This window comes from Mustela putorius, unplaced genomic scaffold (genome assembly GCF_011764305.1).
Source record: "Mustela putorius furo isolate JIRA1106 unplaced genomic scaffold, ASM1176430v1.1 tig00000095_pilon_pilon_pilon, whole genome shotgun sequence".
Lineage (NCBI taxonomy): Eukaryota > Metazoa > Chordata > Mammalia > Carnivora > Mustelidae > Mustela > Mustela putorius.
Window position 1 is genome coordinate 22,481,264 of NW_025421280.1, and position 15,552 is coordinate 22,496,815.

The 15,552-nt window shown below is 42.8% G+C and overlaps 1 protein-coding gene across 4 annotated transcripts in view; it reads right to left on the minus strand.

The window, feature by feature from the left end:
- Positions 1-1,781: 1,781 nt before the first annotated feature.
- Positions 1,782-15,552, minus strand: part of IHO1 (interactor of HORMAD1 1) — a 43,576-nt gene continuing 29,805 nt past the window's right edge. For all 4 annotated transcript variants that reach the window (XM_004760674.3, XM_004760670.3, XM_013060746.2 and 1 more), the window contains 4 exons: positions 11,918-11,966; positions 11,640-11,727; positions 4,097-4,200; positions 1,782-3,752 (listed from right to left, as the gene is read on the minus strand). In XM_004760674.3, coding sequence (XP_004760731.1) covers positions 2,604-3,752; positions 4,097-4,200; positions 11,640-11,727; positions 11,918-11,966 — 1,390 coding nt within the window. In that variant the 3' untranslated portion in view covers positions 1,782-2,603. The remainder of the gene's footprint in view (positions 3,753-4,096; positions 4,201-11,639; positions 11,728-11,917; positions 11,967-15,552) is intronic.

Below are 15,552 nucleotides of genomic sequence, written 5' to 3' on the forward strand. Positions count from 1 at the left end.
TCCTTTCCTGATGATTACCAGAGACAGGCAGTGTAATTTTAATTAACCCAGGCTTGTTAGGAGATAAATTTACTGCTCTTTCTACAAAAACACCCAGCTCATAGAACATTGAGTCACTTGATCTTTGACTCCAAAAAGAAATACTTCTGAAGAAATACAGGATTTCGTAACTCACAGCAGAATCAAAGAACAGAGGGTCCTCCTTTGGCATTTCAGAGTTGGACAGACCCTTCAATGGGAAGGCCACAGTCATAAATATTAATGGCGTTCTCTCAACAGGTTCTCAACTTTGAATTAAAACGATTAAACTGTTCTCTTTCTTTTTAATTTTTTAAAGATTTTATTTGCGAGAGAGAGAGAGAAAGCACGAGCAGGGGGAGGGGAAGAGGGAGAGGGAGAAGTAGGCTCCTTGCTAATCTGAAGGCAGCTGCTTAACTAACTGAGCCACCCAGGCACCCCAAAATGATTAAACTTTTCAACTGCAAGATTTCCAGATCCAAACCCCTATGGTCTACAAGCCTTATGCTAACCACACAGCAGCCACCTGTAGTCAAGTTTGAGAAGGGCTGGAAGGAACCTACGGCGGGGCTGGGCCCCTTCCTCCCATGCTTTCCTTGCACAGAGGAAACCAGTAGGGAAGGCTGTAGAGGCTGGCAGAGGGCAGGGTAAAGAGACATCCAGTGAGTCTCACAGGGAGAGAAAAGGCTGGGCAGCCTGAGAGGGAGTCCAAGGCTACTCCTTTGGCCTTGGAAAGGGCTGCTGCCATTGCCTGTAGCTCCCAGCTTCAGGCCACAGGATGTCCTCGGTCTGGAAACCAGAGTAAGAGCAGCTTAGGCTGGTGCCTGATATCCCTGTCAAAGGTGTCGAAGGCAAATTAAACTCAGACTTTTGTGTGACACACCCCCTTGAAAATGAATGTCAAAATAAGAAATAAATCAAGAACCATTGCTTTCTATAATGGTCCACTCAGAGGCCCTAGAGTCATTTACTACTGCCTTAAAAATGGGCAACGACACGGAACTAGAGGGTATTATACTAAGCGCAGTAAGTCAGAGAAAGACAAATATATCCTTTCACTCATATGTAGGATTTCAGAAACGAAACAGATGAACATAGGGGAAGGAAAGGAAAAATAAAATCAGAGCTGGAGACAAACCATAAGAGACTCTTAACTCTAGGGAACAAACAGGGTTGCTGGAGGGGACAGGGTTGGGGCACGGGGTGACTGGGTGAGGGGCACTAAGGAGGGACATGGTGTGATGAGCGCTGGGTGTTCTATGCAACTGATGAGTCACTCAACTCTACCCCTGCAATTAATGACACACTGTATGTTAATTAATCTGAATTTAAGGAGTATTAAAACAAGAAAATGAGCAGATTCTGGAAGCCAATCCATCCAGTGAGGATTTTTACTTTCAAACAATAAAGGAAGAGAAACCAGTCTGAGTAGGATGTTATTTATCAAAATCATCTTGGGAAAAGCCTACAGGTAAAAAGATGGTATCTCTCTTATCCATTTGATTAAGTTGATGGGATATCCCTTCAATAAACTTAATGAAAAAAATATGCTTTTAAGTGTTTTAGATTTTTGTGGGGTTTTTGAGAGAGAGCATGAGTCGGGGGAGGCACAGAGGGAGACTGAGAGCTTGAGCAGGCTCCATGCTCAGTGCAGAGCCACATTCCGGGCTCAGTCTCAGAACCTGAGAGGACAACCTGCGCCGAGTCTGACGCTTAACCACGGAGCCACCCAGATGCCCGCCAAAACCATGCTTTTACATGTTTTATATGTTTTATTTTGTATTACAAAAGAAATATATATGTATAACAAAAATTCAAAACTCTCTGTATAAGAAAGCCAAAGTCTCATATAAGCCCAATGCTTTCCAGAAATATTGCTGGACCCTTAGATGCTCTCATTTGCTTGAAGAATGGCTGAAAACAGGATGGGGGAAAACAGCCAAGAAGAAAACTGGGACTGTGTGGCTGGTGTACAGCGCCCCTCTGGGCATTTGTTGGGTGCGGGTCACCTCTCTTCCACTGGCAGCGTAACAGTCTCTGTTTCTCTGTGCACAAGAGGACAGATTTAGTGTGTTCTGTAGTAATACATCCACTGATCAAAAAATGCAAGCACTCTGACAGTAAAACTGGATAAAAATAACAACAACAACAACAACAACAACAAAACCTGAGGCCTGGAAAAATATTGATTATATGCAGGAAATACTGTGAAGACCAAAAATGTTGTGTTGGGGAGTCGTGCTGCCACACACAACGGTTCTGTGGGAGCACTGCTGCCACTCGCTAGCTCTCCTGATTCCCTGCAACCGGGCTGCTGGCCCAGCTCCGCACCACCGTCCTCACACACTTCCCTCCAATAAATACGGACGCACGCAGCTCTCGCGCCTGTCACGGGCAGCACCAGGAACCCGGCAGCCCAGATCTGCTCCACCAGCCCCGCACCCACCCTGCACTGACCCCAGCAGGGCCTCTGAGCCTGCGCGCTGCCGGCAGGGACTTCCTGCTGTTCGCGGGCCTCAGTGTGGGATCGTGTGTCTTTCCAGCTGCCACCCATCAACTACCAGCTGAAGAATTTTGTGGGCGGGTCAGAAGCCATCATCACTGCTATCAAAACCCAGATCGTAGAGCATACTCTTCCCTGGCTCCTTGCACACAGGGGGGTCTGAACTTCCGAGGTTGAGGTCGCTGAACCAGCTCATCTGGTGGTCCCCCTGGGAACTGGTCGCAAGCAGGCTGTTGTCTTGGGAAGAAAGCCCACTGAGTTCTAAGAGGTCTCCTTGCGCTGCCCTCACTGCCTTAGTGCGCATGACTCTTCCTCCCAGAATAGCGCTGACTGGCTTTGTGGGGCTGTTGGGGCCCCACAGATGCAGGGGTTGAGCACGGGGTTTCTGCTGCTCCAGCGGGGGGCTTTGTGGGCCAGAAACTGGCGGCTGAGGGTATTTAGGAATGACAGCACAGGTTTTGCTAGGGGCTTGTTCTTGCTTCCTGGCTCGGAGCCTGCCTCTCTGGGACTTCCTGGGCGCCTGCTTTCTGCCTTTCCTCCCTCTTTCCACAGGTCTGCTTTTCTGTGCAGTCACCAGCCTCTGTTCACGAGGATCACATGGAGACACACCTGCAGCTTGACATTTTGGGCAGGTGTTCTTAATGCTGGCTGCAAATTTGTTTGAGTCCAGGGGTAGAAGCCTTGAGGCTCCCGGAGAAACCCAGTCCTTACCACCAAGAACTTCGGGGCCTGGGGAGCCGGCGCCATGGTTCTCAGAGCTGGTTTTCGGACCCGTCCAGTTCCTGCGGTTGGTCTGCACAGCCCTGTCCTTGACTCGCCTGTTGCTTCTGCTGGTTCCAGCTGCCTGCCGCATAGCCTCCTCTTGGAGAGCACCGCTTTCTGCTCTCTCACCACAGACACCAAACTCTCCAGGCTGCAGGGAGCCCATACTCCGAGTCCGTACAGCAGCGGGGGCCTGCGCCGGCCACAGAACTGCCTCCTCAGAAGCGTACCTGCCCTGCCTGGTGAAATGGAGGCTCTGGGCCAGAGGTGGTGAGGTCTGGGAAGTGCTGTCTTTCACATGCCCGGCTACCCGAGGGTCTGAAATCAATCTCTTCAGCTCTGCCAGGACACTGGCCACATTTAGCTGGCCTAGCTGCTCACACAGCTGCTGGAAGTCCTTACTCTGCTGGGCCACTAAAGCTTCAAGGTGCTTCAGGTCGGATCTCATTTCTATAAACTCTGCTTGTCTCTAGGGAAAGAGAGTGAGAAAAGAGCTATAGGCACTGCAACTCAGAATGCACAATGAAACGTGGAACCAACCAGAGGATGTGCTAGCAGAACCAAAGCTTGTCCCTGGCTGGGTGCTTTCCAGAAGAAGCATGGCAACATTCTGGAGCAGGGCCTCTTGGGTCCCCATCATGCCAGAGAATCTTAGAGATGGAAATGCCCCTACCCTGGCCCATTACCAAGGGACCTATTTGGCTTCTGCTCGTGGCTGGAAAAAAAAAAATCGTGACTTTAAAGGAGTCCCTCTGGGTCTTAGTGACAAAGCTAAAAATATAGTTGAGGAAAGAGGTTAGGATCCACACTTACAGCTTCAAATCTTTTCTGTATCTCAAAGATGACCTGCTCCATGTTGCCTTTGTCATGCACCGTTTCCAACACCAGATCACTCTGGGCTCGCACGGTCTCTTGCACTAAATACAGAAAAATGACAATCACTCCATGAAGACTATGGCATGCCCGACCCCGCCCAGCCCACAATAGCAAAAAGGGAGGAGCTGGAATCTGGCATGCATGACCTGAGCCTGCTCTGCTAGTGCCCAGGCCTCTCCAGCCAGATCAGCCTTGGTGAGGAGAGGAAGCCAGAGTAGGGTGGTTCTTCTACTGTCTCTTCTTCCCTTCTTCCCTGGGAACATTCTGACCAAGGCAGACCCAAGCTCAGCACCTCCTGGGGACTCTGAAACCTGTTGCCCAGATGACAGCACCAACCTCCTCCTTGGCCTACCTTTTTGGTCCTGTCATCAGAAGTGACCTCTTCAGCACGTAGATATGATCATGCCTCCTCTGAAACCTATACTGAAACTTTCAACAGCACCCCACTGGCCACTGGATGAAGTCTGAATCTCAATTTTTCTAAAAGATTTTATTTATTCATGTGAGAGAGAGAGACACACACAAGAGACAGAGAGAGCACAAGCAGGGTGAGAGGCAGAGGGAGAAAAACTCCCTGCCAAGTGGGGAGCCCGACATGGGGCTCCATCCCAGGACCAGGAGATCATGACCTGAAGGCAGATGTCCAACCATCTAGGCATCCAGGCACCCAGGCAACCCAGGCACCCCGGAAGTCCAAACCTTTAAACTGGCCATGAAGACCCAGGCTCACTTCCCCTTACCCACTCCGTCCGCCTCCACATCTCTGAGGTCTGTTTCCTACTCAGTCTCTCTCTCACCGTTGGCCTTGTGCATGCTGTTCCCTTGGAGTACTTATGCTTCTATTCCTTCTCGACTCTACCCATTCCCCTCAATCACCACTTTAGTGCAACTAACTTTTTTTTTTTTTTTAAGGTTTTATTTGTTTGAGTGAGAGAGTGCATGGGTAGGGGGAGGGGCAGGGAGCCTGACACAGGGCTTGATCCCGGGACTCCAGGTTCATGACCTGAGTCAAAGGTACATGCTTAACCGACTGAGCCACCCAGGCGCCCCTCAGTGCGGTTCATTCCTGCTCTTCCCTCTGCTCTCAGCAGTCACCTCCTTGGAAAACAGCACTTCCTGGCTAGCTTGGGGGCTCCTTTTCTCCGCTGTTGGCACTATGTGTGTGCTCTACCATCACTTACCACCTATCACCCACCACTTATTTATGTCCTATTTACATTTGGGCAGTAATGAACTTGGTGACATGAATGCTAACCACTCAGGACTGATACTGATTTGTCTCTTTGGCATAGGGAGACTTTACACACACACACACACACACACACACACACAGAGTAACGCATTGTGTTGCAATTGTTGCCTCTCTCTTGCTAAGCGGCAGGTCATGTGAAGACACTCTTACATTTATTCAACAAATATTTGATGAAGATCTACTATACACTATAAACTATTGTGAGTTCACATACATTTTAAATGCGTAACAAGTATAGATTACAAATAATCAGAATAACACACCAGATATTCCTTTGATCTTCTCATAATTATTTAAAGGGTGTTCTAAGATTCTTGACAATTTTTTTTTTCATTTTAGGTGGGTAAAAATTTGGCAACAAGAGAGTGCTTAACTCTTTGCAATAAATGGAAGGAACATCAGAGTGACATCTGGTGATTGGAAAGACAGGATATCAAACTCAAATTTATGGGATGCCTGGGTTGCTCAGTAGGTTAAGCATCTGTCTTTTGCTCAGGTCACGCTCCTGGGGTCCTGGGACTGAGCCCTGCATCAGGCTTCTTGCTCAGCGGGGAGTCTGCTTCTCCCACTGTCTGGTGCTCCTCCTGCTTGTGCTCTCTTTCTCTCTTTGACAAATAAATAAAATATTTGGGGGGGAAAAAAAACCACAAAAAGTAAAAAAAACAAAAACAAAAACAAAAAAAACCCAAAAAACCAAACCCCTTCTCAAATTTAGTCTTATTTGAAAACTTGCCTCAATCTGATAGTTGCTTTGGTTAGTTCCCCATGTTCCAACTATTCTGTCTCTTTTGTCTTCTCTTGTCAGTCCAAGGGCAGGAATTTAACACACGCTATCTAATGAAGCTTAAGTGATTTATTCAGAGTTTCTCTTTAAAATAAAACATAATCCCCTTCTAAAAGGAGACTTACATTTCAGATTTCTTACATTAACAGAAGTTCTAGATAGATTAACAATTTTCGTATAATTAAGTAAATCATAAGGTAGAAGAAGGAAAAGGGGTAAATTGTAACTTTGCAGGAGAAGGCCTTTCCTTCTCCTGCAGAAGAAGCCATTAAAAAAAATGGGTGAGTTGCATGTCCTTGTTAAGTTATTCCTGGGTAGTTTATCTTCTGTGTTGGATTTATAAATGGCATCTTTTTTTCTCATTTCATTTTTTTGTTAATTTCTGCTATGTTACTAAATTATATGCTCTATGGCACTTTTCCAGTTGGTTCTCAAAATATCAAGGGAAAACAGGAGGCTCAAAAAATATGCATATAAGGGATAGTAGGGGGTACCCAGATAACATAAAGAATCAAGAAGAAAAATGGCATCAAACATCTCAATAAGCAAATTAAAAATAGAAGACAATGGAGCTATGCCTTAGAAATTCTGAGGACAAAGCATTTTCCCCTAGGATTCTACACCCATGTGGAGATAGAAGACATTTTCAAACATGCGTGTATAAGAAAGTTCCCTCCCATATACTTTTTCTCAGAAAGCTACTGAAAGATGTGTATCACCAAACACAAGTGTAAACCAAAGTCCAGGAAACAAAGGGATCCAAGACTGAGGACGAAAGGAGGATGCTCAGAATGATGGTGAAGCCAGGTCCCAGGATTGGGACCTCAGGAGTAACCTGCCCAGTTTGGAGCTGGAAGACTGAGCTCCAGGCAGAACATCTCTAATGAGAAAATAAAACAGAAAAGGGACGCCTGGGTGGCTCAGTTGGTTAAGCAGCTGCCTTCGGCTCAGGTCATGATCCCGGCGTCCTGGGATCGAGTCCCGCATCGGGCTCCTTGCTCGGCGGGGAGCCTGCTTCTCCCTCTGCCTCTGCCTGCCATTCTGTCTGCCTGTGCTCGCTCTCTTCCTCTCTCTCTCTGATAAATAAATAAAATCTTTAAAAAAAAAAAAGAAAGAAAATAAAACAGAAAGAATTCATGATGTGTTTGAATGTATTATTTGGATATTTATAGTTTCATCTGAAAATTATTATCAGATACTGTGCTAGGAACATGGAAACGATCTTGAACAAAACTGTCTGCCACATACAGGAATTTTTGCAGTTTTTTTTTTTTAATTTTTGCAGTTTTGAAAAGGAAAAAATAAAAATAAAAAGTAAATATATACATAAATAAGTGAAAGATGTAATAAATGCTATGATAAGGGTTATCACAAAAATAACAGAGTGGGGGACATTTATTTCGGATAAGGTCATCAGAGTTGGAGACATTTAAGTGAAACCAGAAGGACTGAAAGGAGCTAGCCCTGCAAAGATTAGGGAAAGGTTACTCAGATAAGAGAAAACAGCAAGTGCAAAGTGAAAGAGCTTGTTATGACTGAAATAGGCAAGTCAGTGTAGTCTTGCAAAATAGCAGTAAGAAATGATAAATTTTGTGTTATGTATATTTTACCACAGTAAAAAAAGAAGTTTTTAGAAAGCAAATTTTCTATTACTCAATACAAAGTTAAATTCCATATGTCAACCAATTAGAAAAAGGCTGTTTACTTATGTTTCAAATACTGGATTCCTATTCCTAAACTCAATTAGTCAAATATTTTTCCAGACATCCTTGTAGATATTTGTAGTAGAAAGCAAATGTAATTATCCTATCCTAGATGAATTCCTAAATAGCAATGTTTCTTAGCAACAGTGAACATTACCAACCACAAAAGCAGAGAATGGGGAAGGCAAGAAAATTGTTCAATTCCAGATTCAGTACTCAGAAAGCATCTATCTGTGGCTCTGTATATTCTTTCCTTGGCCCCTGGGAAATATATGTTTGAGATCTTCTTTTTCTCACAGGAGCTTTTGTATCAAGCTCATTACTTTCAAAGTTTATTCTTTTTCCTTTTAAAAAGCTTAAGAAAATAGCTCAAACCTATAACAGTATAAAAACGTATGCAATGAAAAATTGACTGATTCTCTCCTATGCAGACCTTGATTCCACTTTCTGGAATTTAACATTATGAGCAGTTTCTGGAACTTTGCACTGATACATTGATACATGTGCATATCCACGTACGGATTATAGATCGTGTGCGTGTGCATGTATATGTATGTATATGTATGGTGTTTTGTAGAAAGGGACTCATTTCATTTCTGCTTTGGCCATAAACATCAGGTATTTTTAGCTTGTTTTATAAAAATGCCATTTAAAATCCATTTCCATATTCTGGACTGTATCTCTGTTTTCTTTGGAGATGAATTTTTTATTCATTTCTATTTACGTACTCTGTAGTTTTGCTCTCCCTGCCATGCTGATGACAGCCTGTGGAAAGGTCTGGAAGCCTCCATGTATAAGAGATTGTTGAGTCTCCCATTTTTTTAGGAAAGCCTTCCCAATTTTCACTAACTGGTCACAGTCCTCCACAAGCTGCGTCCTGGAGTAAATTATGTGCACATAAGCAGCACCTTGCTGTTACTATTTAATGATGAATAGCTATTTCCATTTCAACATGGTTCATAAAGATAGACCTCATTCTTCTTTTTTTTTTTTAAGATTTTATTTATTTATTTGACAGATCACAAGTAGGCAGAGAGGCAGGCAGAGAGAGAGGAGGAAGCAGGCTCCCCACTGAGCAGAGAGCCCAATGCGGGGCTCGATCCCAGGACACTGGGATCACGACCTGAGCTGAAGGCAGAGGCTTTAACCCACTGAGCCACCCAGAAGCCCCTGACCTCATTCTTCTTTATGATTATATGTGCCTTGCTTAGAAAGACATTTCTCCACTCCAAAATTATTAAAAATGTTGCCCATTTTTCTTATAGTTCTTTTTATGATTTATTATTACACTTATTATATTGATTCATATGGAATTTATTTATTTATTTTTAAAGATTTTACTTATTTGTTTGACAGACACAGATCACAAGTAGACAGAAAGGCAGGCAGAGAGAGAGAGGGGGAAGCAGGCTCTCCACTGAGCAGAGAGCCTGATGTGGGGCTCGGTCCCTGGAGCCTAGGATCATGACCTGAGCCGAAGGCAGAGGCTTTAACCCACTGAGCCACCAGGAGCCCCTATATGGAATTTATTTTTATGTATAGAGTTATTTGTTTTCCAAAGAAGACATTTTCTGATTTTCTTTCTTTTTTATTATTTTAACATGGGGCTTGAACTCACAACCCTGAGATCAAGAGTTGGATGCTTAACCGACTGAGCCACCCAGGAGCCCCCACTTTCTGATTTTCAATAGCACTCCTTTTTATTTTCCTAATGATCTTATTTTTCAATAGAACTGATACCTATTAGGTAGTAGTGCTCTTTACTAATTAGCCCACCAAAACCTAAATTAAAGTAGGATGCGAATGGCCTTGGTAACTCATTCTCTATTACTCTGGTCCTTAGTCCTCACCTGAAGGACAAGAGGAGTTAGATTAGACGACTTTGAGGGATCCCTCTGGTTGAACAGACAGACTGTGACTGGGGAAAGTTTTCATGACCGCATTCTGTGAAAGGACCCATTACATTATTAACACAAGAGCATTTTCGCACAATATCTTTCCCTTTCCCTTGTGAGCCACAGTGAGCGCATACTGAAGGCTGCAGACTGTACTGACTGGCAGATTCAGTGCTTCAGGACAGCTAGACTGGGCCATACCATATGATGATAGAGGATTTGTCTGGTTCCTTTTTCAATGACTAACTTCCTGATCCTGATCACTACTTGTCAAGAAAAGGAATGACTCTGAACAGGATACTTGTGCCATTTTCAAGAATAATCAGGCTTTCTAGGATTACCTGGGTAGCTGTTGGTTAAGCATCTGACTCTTGATTTCAGCTCAGGTCATGATCTCAGGGTCTTGGGATCGGGACCTGATTGATCCCAACTCGGGCTCCATGCTGAGTGTGGAGTCTGCTGGAGATTTGCTCTCTCCCATTCTCTCTGTCCATTCCCCTGTTCAAGATCTTTAAATACATACCTACATAAAATCTTTTAAAAAATTATCGGCTTTGTAAATAATATCATGCCACAGTGTCTGTTACTGTTTGCCCTATCAATGTGGCTCTTTGTCCTGAGTCTTATCCTCTAAAAAGGAACCATCAGGATGAAGGATCAGGGTCCCTCTGCCTACATAACCCAGACCCGGTTTTAGTCCTCCCTCCACCTTGATCTTGTACTGGGAGATTGGGCACTTCCATTCCCTGATCTGAGCTAAGAATGTCATACCGTCGCTGCCTGCAATCCTCCTTTTTGTACTTCACCTAGTTTCAAATGTAGAAAGCAAAAGGAGTGCTTTCCTCAGGAATGCACTATGAGTTATTCCAACATGCTATACAAAGGAAGCACTCCTGATATGCTTCTGCTCTTTGTCTTGCTACTTCTTGTGAGGGCAACAGTCCCAGGCTTCCAGAACGGATTTCCAAACAGACGCACAGTTGCCCTGTGTGTGGGATACCCAGGTTGGAAGCCAGCAGACAGTACAGTGCTTTTTGGCAGACAGATGGAGATTAATTTCTAAACCACACAAAGGCATCAATTTTTGTAAATCATGAGCAATCCATTCCAAGGCATTTAAATAAGTTGACTTCAATTTGTTTAAAATAAAAAATTAAACACGCAGACAAATCCAAACAAGTGCAGATGCCGTCATCATCTTGCTATTTAGTTGAGAAGCTGCTGGTCCTACAGAGGTGTCCACCCCCAAGAGCAGCAGTGTTATGACTCTTCTGTTTCATAAGAGCCAGGCCCATAGTTTTATCTAAACATAAATCACTAATTGGTAGAACAGGAGACTTTACAGACCACTAACTGGAATGGAGAAAGATGTTGTGATTCACTACAAAACAGCTCTCATTGAAACCAAGGCAAGCAAGAAGAAGATGAGGTGACTGGAGTATTTCTAACTCCTAAGGGAGCAGTCTTTATTTCTAAGTCCTAAGGGAAAAATGTCTTTATAGACAGCACAGCTAGCAACTCGTTAGGGACTCAGGGATGCTGCTGATTCACTTGAGGCAGTGAGATGAGAAATCTGGCAGAGCTACCGAGGCAGCGGGATTACTGGTGGAGGATTAATGCTTCACAGAGGGCATCTAGGGACCAGGAACATTCCCAACATCTAGGTGGGCCCCACTACCCAGCTGAGCGTGATCCACATCTCTTCAGGGCTAACCTAATGTACCCATCATCTCATCTGCCACACTACAGAACCTCACCCCTGACAGGAAACATGGGTAGGGTCAAAAAGTTCAGTTCACTGCTCACTAGTGCCCTCTGCTGATAACCTCAAATACAAGATACTCACAGGTCTTGGCCAGGGTCTCCAAACCATCCAAAATAGATTGGCTTCTTGAGCTGAGATGTTCCTCAGACTTTTCCACAGATGTCTGCAACTAAGCAACCCCAAATTAAGAATGAATTCACAGACCATTGCCTTATTTTACTAACTTGGAGTATCGTCATTAAGTGATTTTTAAAAAGATAGTTAAAATACTACAATCCTATATGAATTAAGGTCAATGTAAATAGTAAACTTCATAAAATGTAAAATGTTCTAATTCTTTGACATGTAGCTCTACTTACCCTGTGAATGCTTTCTCTGATATGTGAAATGAGGTTGTATAGAGTCTCACTACAATAAACGAGAAAAAAGAAATTAAATCCTTGTGGAATACTAAAAGTATGTAACAAAATTGATTCCATGAACATGGCAGGACTTCACCTGGTAGAGCATCAAAACAGTGCTTGATTAGACTTGGAGACTCAACCCTGAAAAATTTTAGTGTACAGCTACAAAAAAATGAAAACATAGACTTTTTCTGACCATTGCCAAAACAAACCACTTATTTCTTTTTAAAATTTACTCTCCATGTATCTTAAATAAGCAAATACTAGCAACTCAAGTGGTTACTACAGTAAAACGGACCAGCTTTCATTTTCATAGCAACAATGGCTTCAGAAGCTAGTGACTTCCTTCTGGTAGTCCAAAATTTCTGGAAACATTTTAGTCTAATGACTATTTCTTTGAGTGTAAGAATGGGTAGAGATAGTTCTGTGAGTAATATTAATTTCTTTTTTTTAAAGATTTTATTTATTTATTTTGAGAGGCAGAGAGAATAGGACAGAAGGAGAAAGAGACAGAGAATCTCTGGCAGATTCCCCACTGAGCATGGAGCCTACTCTGGCTTCATCTCATGACCTTGAGATTATGACCTAAGATATCAAGAGTCAGAGGCTTAACCCACTGAGACACCCAGGTGTATCTCTCTCCCCACCCCAAAGATTTTATTTATTTATTTATTTATTTATTTATTTATTTATTATAGTTGGGGAGAAGCAGAGGGAGAGGAAGAAAAAATCCAAAGAAAACTGTGCTAAGTGCAGAGCCTGTCCTGGATCATGGTCTAACAACTGTGAGATCAAGACCTGAGCCAAAACCAAGAGTTGGAAGCTTAACCAACTGAGCCACCAAGGTGTCCCAGCAATATTAATTTAATGAAAAAGAAACTATAAGAATTATTCCTCAATAAATATCCCACTTTTGAAAAGATTCAGACATGAACTGCCATTAAAATTTTTTACTGGTTTTGTTTCTTCACTCTTTGCAATATAAATGCAGATTCAGTTTTTGAACCCTAAAATGGACTACTCTTCATACCAAGTCTTGTGGATGCTCCACCGATTTGACTTTAAAAGGAGAATTTGGGGGAGGCTAGGTAGCTCAGTCAGTTAAGCAGCCAACTCTTGTTTTTGGCTCAAGTTGTGATCTTGGAGTCATGATCTTGGGGTCATGGGAGGAAGCCCCATGTTGGGGAGGTGGTCCCTGCTCAGTGAGGAGTCTACTTAAGAGTATCTCTCTGCCTCTGCCCCTCATGTGCTCTCTCTCTTCCTAAATGAATAAATAAAATCTTTAAAAGATAAATAAATAAAAGGAGGATTTTATAGAATCATTAGGGGTCTACAAACCTTATGCTTTTTATGAAAGAGATTGGGACATTACCTGAAAAATATAATTTTAGTGTCCAGCTATAAAAGACAAGAACATAGACTTTTTGTGACCATTGCCAGGCAAACTAAGCAAACTAAAAATATTTAAAATAAAATAGCTAATGAGTTAGGAATACCAGTGTGGCTCAGTCAGTTGGGCATCTGACTCTTGATTTCAGCTCAGGCCATAACCTCAGGGTCATGGGGTTAACTGTGCCAGGCTCCAGGCTCAGCGGGCAGTCTGGTTTATTCTCTCTCTGCCCTCCCCCCGCTCCCACATGCAGACATGTGCATTCTCTTTCACAAATAAATCTTTAAAAAATTAAGGATATTAATAACAGAAAGCTATTGAATTATAAAAGCAGAGAATAAGAAAGGGATCTAGAAATTAAAAATAGCAGAAACAAGTAGAATAGTTAGAGAAGATACAGTTAAGGAAATAGGACATAAAATAGAACAAAATACAAAGAGATGGAAAATAGATCAGCAGGAAAAAAAAAAAAAGAGGATAAATGCAGGAGATTCAATATACACCCAAAACTAGAGATTCAAAGGAAAGAAGAATAAAAATAGATTTTCAAAGATAACAAAAGAAAAATTCCCAGAACAAAACCCTACAAGTTTATAGGTCAAAAGGAACTCATTGATGCCCAAAGATGATGATGTGCCACATGAAATCACACTACTGTAAAATTTCAGAAGTCTACAGATAATGGGAAGGCCTTAAAAACTTGCAGAAAGCAAAAGGCAAGTGATATATACAGGATCAGGTCTCAGAATGGCATAGACCTCTTAAAAGCAACATATAAAATGATGTGGTGATGACAGCAACTAGAAATTTTGGGGAAAAATAATTTCCAATCTAGAATTCTATATCTAGCCTAATTTGCAATCAAGTATGAGGGGAAAATAAAGAATTTCAGATAAGCAATGTCTCAAAAAATTTTTTTTTTTTTTTTTTTTTTTTTTTTTAAAGATTTTATTTATTTATTTGACAGAGAGAAATCACAAGTAGATGGAGAGGCAGGCAGAGAGAGAGAGAGGGAAGCAGGCTCTCCGCTGAGCAGAGAGCCCGATGCGGGACTCGATCCCAGGACTCTGAGATCATGACCTGAGCCGAAGGCAGCGGCTTAACCCACTGAGCCACCCAGGCGCCCTCAAAAAATTATTTAGGTGCCATGTACCTGTTGTCAGGAAGTTTTTGGAATATATGTTTCACCAAATCCAAGGAGGAAACTAAGAACTAAAAGGACATAGGATCAAAGTAACAAAAAATCCGGGGTGCCTGGGTGGCTCAGTGGGTTAAGCCACTGCCTCCAGCTCAGGTCATGACCCCAGGGTTCTCGGATCGAGTTCCGCATCAGGCTCTCTGCTCAGCGGGGAGCCTGCTTCCTCCTCTCTCTCTCTGCCTGCCTCTCTGCCTACTTGTGATCTCTGTCAAATAAATAAATAAAATCTTAAAAAAAAAATTCTTAAAAAAAAAGTAACAAAGAATCCAACACAGGAGAGAGGAAGTGGTAATTCAAGAGAGGGGAGGTAGGAACGCTTAGGATGACGGTGAAGAGAGGACTCAGGATGACAGCTGCACTGCAGAGCAAGAGTGTACCAAGTTCAGATCAGAATTAGGAAGATGACTCTGAGAAGAAAACGACACTGAAGAATTTCTGATGTGTTTGGGTATAAAACAAGGAAGCTTCTGAGGTGCCTGGATGGCTCAGTCAGTTAAACATCTGCCTTCAGCTCAAATCATGATCCCAGGTCCTGGGATTGAGCCCCATACTGGGTTCCCCCCGCTCATGCTCTCTGTCTCTGTCTGCCTGTGTCTGTCTGTCTGTCTCTCTCTCTTGTGTGCGTGCGTACACACACACACACACACACACACACACACACCTTCTTTCTCTCATAATCTTTAAGAAATAAAAAAAAAAACAAGGTCTTTTTTAGTCCTGCTGCAAAATTTGGGAATAAACTGTGATTCCTATATAGAAAACTCAGCAGAAAAGGAAACAAGGTAATTTTTAACGTTAGGAAAATTTAATCATGAGATATATATATATATATATTTTTCTAGGATATCTAGATAAGGATTTAACAATTGAAAGCTGATTTTTGTTTTTAAAGATTTTATTTGTCAGAGAGAGAGAGCACAAGCAGGGGGAACAGCAGGCAGAGGAAGAAAGAGGCTCCCCACTGAGCAAGGAGTCCAATGTGAGACTTGATCCCAGGTCACT